Source organism: Atta cephalotes (assembly GCF_000143395.1).
Source record: "Atta cephalotes unplaced genomic scaffold scaffold00001, whole genome shotgun sequence".
Classification (NCBI taxonomy): Eukaryota; Metazoa; Arthropoda; class Insecta; order Hymenoptera; family Formicidae; genus Atta; species Atta cephalotes.
In genome coordinates, this window is record NW_012130065.1 from 11,359,229 (window position 1) to 11,363,795 (window position 4,567).

At 31.6% G+C, this 4,567-nt stretch overlaps 1 protein-coding gene across 1 annotated transcript in view; it reads left to right on the plus strand.

Annotated features, from left to right (window-relative positions):
- LOC105618729 (AF4/FMR2 family member 4) overlaps positions 1-4,567 on the plus strand; it is a 223,657-nt gene that overhangs the window by 120,601 nt on the left and 98,489 nt on the right. The window contains exon 4 of the mRNA XM_012200263.1: positions 279-332. Coding sequence (XP_012055653.1) covers positions 279-332 — 54 coding nt within the window. The remainder of the gene's footprint in view (positions 1-278; positions 333-4,567) is intronic.

Sequence of the window (4,567 nt, forward strand, 5' to 3'; positions counted from 1 at the left end):
ATATATATATATATATATATATATATATATATATATATATATAAATTCACTTTTTGACGTTTTCACTCTAGGAAAAAAGTTACATGATTGACCTCTAGGATGAAAATAGAAAAAAATTTCAAAATATTATTGAAAGAGGAAAGTCATAAAATTTTATCTAGTAATTAGGGAAAAGTTATAAAATTTGTTGACACCGCTGATTAATAAAAATACAGTATATAAAGATAGACAAGTTACGACAATCACAACTAATTTTATTTAATCTTCCTTTTTTTCAGGGGTCTAACTCGCGAGCATCGATTGATACTCCAGACGTAGAAAACATTTTGAAGGTAAGTCCTCCATAAAAGTTTAATTATTATTTAAATAATTATTGCAGAATTAAAACTATCGCGCGATGAAATTCCTTTGTCTCACATGATACATGAAATGTTACATAAATCAATTTTTCGATAAAATGTAAGACGCGGAATATCAGCGGCTCTCTCTGAAGACTGATTGAACAACACCTGAACACTCCTCCGCGGACAAACACGAGATCAGATGTTGCGAGACGTATGATCGTCGGGCTGTATCCAATGTCGAGTTCACTTACCCGACTCGACGGGAGGCTCATGCTCGATCAATAAGTCAATCTTCTCGCCAATACGCAAGGCTATCTCGTATAGAATCGATTTACTATTCTGGTATCGTTCACCTCCGGCGCATCCGATCTTCAAGGGAGCGATATTATGTCACGCCTTCATGAGATAAGCAGTCTCGATTTCCCGTTAATCGAAACTGATGAGAAGTGATACATGACTGCTGCGGAGGACAGTGTCGTGCGAATTTTTCTTAATGACGATATAATACTTATGAATTTATCTCGCTCTCTTTTTCTCTGGAATGTATCCTACCTTTTTATGGAGATTAAACAAGGAAATACGCGGCAAGATTTTTCAACGAGTCCGATCTCCTGGGAGGACAAATCATGATCGCTTTTTTCGCGAAACCCACGTTCGATTTCTGTCGATTTTCAAGTAAAAGCTTCAAGCCCTTCTCTGCGTTCTGTCGTTCTTCGTTAATCCAGAAATTAAGAAAGGAGATTGCATTTATCTTATTTTCCCCGGTGATCTTTCCGCTTTTACTTGCGAACTTTTTCTCGGCGCTTCCTCCGTGCAGAAATTCTTTCGAGCGAAAACTACGACGAAAGCACCGTTATCATTGCTCGCGGCAGAGACTACTCTAGAGTTTCTTTGAGCCTCGTTATTAATTAGCGTTGATACGTTTAAATGTACTGTCTGTTGTTCGTTTAATTATATTGGTCGAGTAACTCGGAGTTTCTGACTTAGCGACCAATGTGATTAAACATTTCTATGGTTTAACGAAACTTTTATATCCGTGTGTCGATCGAAGTTGCTTTACTGTCTCCTTAAGCTTGTTAATAGAAAATTTATTAAAGCGTAGCCCATGTGAACATTCCCAGGCAGTCTTGTAATGCGAAAGTTGCTTGACAGTAGATGGACGATGTATAAGTATGATTATATTTATTATATTACTTTTGTACATGTTCTATAACACGCAATGTTATCCTATCAATCTCCGTGGAATATTAACCTTCGGCTATATGAAATTTTATAACTTCCATCAGCAACTTTTATCAATATTTTTATTGTTTTTAAGCTTCAGTGCAGATTAAATTGTTCTGTATTGTATGGAAAATGTGAAAAAATTCTTGCTTAAAGCGTTGAATTTGTAAAAGCTTTAACAACGTGAATTTTTATTATCATAGAAGGCCGTGTTTTACTTATTTTTTTATAGACCTTTACTTAAATTTTTCCAAAATTCTGAATTTTTCAGAATCAAAAATTCATAATCAAAATATCAATTATACCTTCAAAGGCGAATAATCAAAGTTCAAACCTAGAATGTACTATCGATACATAAATCTTACATACGAAAGAAATAGACCATTCTTAATTAATATAACACAAAATTTGTATACGTTTCACATTTTTAATATCTCTCTCTTTAGAAATATAAATAACTTAATTATTAACTTAAAAGAAAAGAATAAACATATTCGATTCAAACCTTGTAAAGTCTCTCATGACACATTATCAATAAAATGTACATATAATAACATAAAACTGCTTAAAAAATGAAATCACTTATCATGCTCTCTGTTATAATACTAATCAAAGAGTTTAATCTGATATACATAAGACGGATTGAATTTTTAAAAGCTTGTCCTCGCTTGTCCTAGTTTTTAACATGACAGATTGGATCTTTTCGTGACTATTGAAGGTATAACTTAGCGCTTAATAATCTCGCTTACTTAAAATACGTAAAATTTATGTATTGATAGCGTTCTAAGATTAACTCGACAGATGATTAAAACTATAGCATACAAAAAACTTAAGCAGTAAGCAAGTCAATATTTTGAATTTGCTATAGCTTACATTATTGCTTTACGGTTTCTACTATGAGCCAATTTGCTTATTACCTATGATTACTAAGTTTTTTGTGCACTATAATCTTAAGTCTATCACACAAATTGATATAAGCTGCATTGAAAAATACATACTATATAATAATACTATATAATAATAAATAAACTATATAACTATAATAATACTATATATAATAATAATAAATAAACTATAAACTATATAATAATAATAATTATTGTTTCAAGTTTGAAAAGTTTATGTAAGCAAAATATATTCTGAATTCTTTAGTGAATTTAAAATACTTTAATTAATATTATTAAATTAAAATAAATTCGATTCACTTATTACATAAAAATCGCTTCTTTGATCAATTTTATAACATTTTTAAAAAGAAAAGAAATTCTTTGAGTAAATAATAATAAGATTTTTAAATTCGTAATAAATATATTTTAAAATTATTATCACAAGAGAATATTTTTTGCAGTTTATGTCATTTTGTGCGTGGTGGGCTTCTTAAAGAATCATGTTTCAATTTTAGTACTGCCGAAGCAAGTACATCAAAGAATCATATATAAACAGTTTTACACATTTAGCGACATTTATCTCGCGAATAATCTCACAAGAACGCGCAAATCCATTGCTATCTGTTAATTTTAATCAGCCATAAGCGACAGACGAAACGACAAAGATAATATTTTGTTTAATATGTTTTTTTATTACGTAGCAAGTAAATAGACGAGCACCGTTATTCGCGCACCAACGATACGATTATGACAATCGCCTCACGCGAGATCGTAAATACTTTCCTAAACGCCAGTGGCAAAAACTGCAGTCGCGCAGAAAGCTAGCCACGGCTGTTTGCGCGCGGTGAGAAACGGAATTACGGTGGTAAAGAACGCGTCTTTACGCGGAGTGTCAGCCTCTCTCTTCCTCTCCTACCGAACTCGTACTCCGACAATGGGAATGCTGCGCACCTTCCTCGCTTCTGCCGGCAGATCCATCGTGGAAAGCGCCTTGTACGTGCTCGTTCGCGATAGCATCGGCGGCGAGACACGCGAACTTAGATTGCTTCTTCGAAGCGGGTAGAAGCGAGAAGATAAAAATGAGAGACGAATGACTATCCTCTCTCTTTCCCTGTTTGGCATCAATTTGCGCGAGTAGTTCGTAAAATTAACAATAGATATGTACGGCACTATTTTCATACAATTGAATTATCATTTTTGCTTCTCGCTTACACCATAAATCCAGTACGTAATTAGTGTTTTCATATATGTATTGAATTTAATTTTCCTTGTAAAAGTAATATTATATTATATCACATGTTTAAATGTATAAATCTAGTTTTGTATATGCAAAGAGAGCATAATGTGTTATTTTTTAACGAAGTACATATATGAAGATACTTATTATATATTTTGATTTGCAATGTAAATCACAAAGTTGATTATTGTTTCCGATAGAGAGTAATATCTTATTTCAAGCTGCTTCTTGACGCGGTTAAACTCAACTATGAAGCGTTAAATTAAAAACACGGAAACCGCGCAACAGTCATGTTAATTCCCTCGGGACACGCATTGAAAAAAAATTAAATCTTAATACATATTTTTTTTTAATAGCACTAAGTAAATATTTACTTAATATATAAATTATATATAGTTAAATTAAGTTTTTGTATAATAAATATGTTTGCGTTTAGCATAAATATTTACTTAGAACTATTTAAACAAATATTTCTTTAAAAAATTTAATTTTTTTTTCAGTGTGATAGCAACAATATTCGTAAGTTGAAAATTACAGAGAGCAGCAGATTATAGAGTTACAGGGACGTATATAGGGTGTCCGATAATTGTTCTGACGGAATGTTTGTAGACATGTAGAGCGGACTAAATTGAGACGGAAAGTCCTCTACCATTTTTTGCAATTTTCGCAATAGTTAACAAAATATTAATTGCTAAAAATTGCTGAAAATTGGTCTTCAATAATTTTTTAAAAACTGCAAGAGACAAAAATTGTTTATTTTCTTCTCATAGAGCTCTAAGAATTTTTTTAGAATTTTTTATATAATACTGTATTTTCTCATTAGTTAGAATAAAAATTGAAGTAAATGACTAGTAACTTAAAAAGTTGAATAAAAA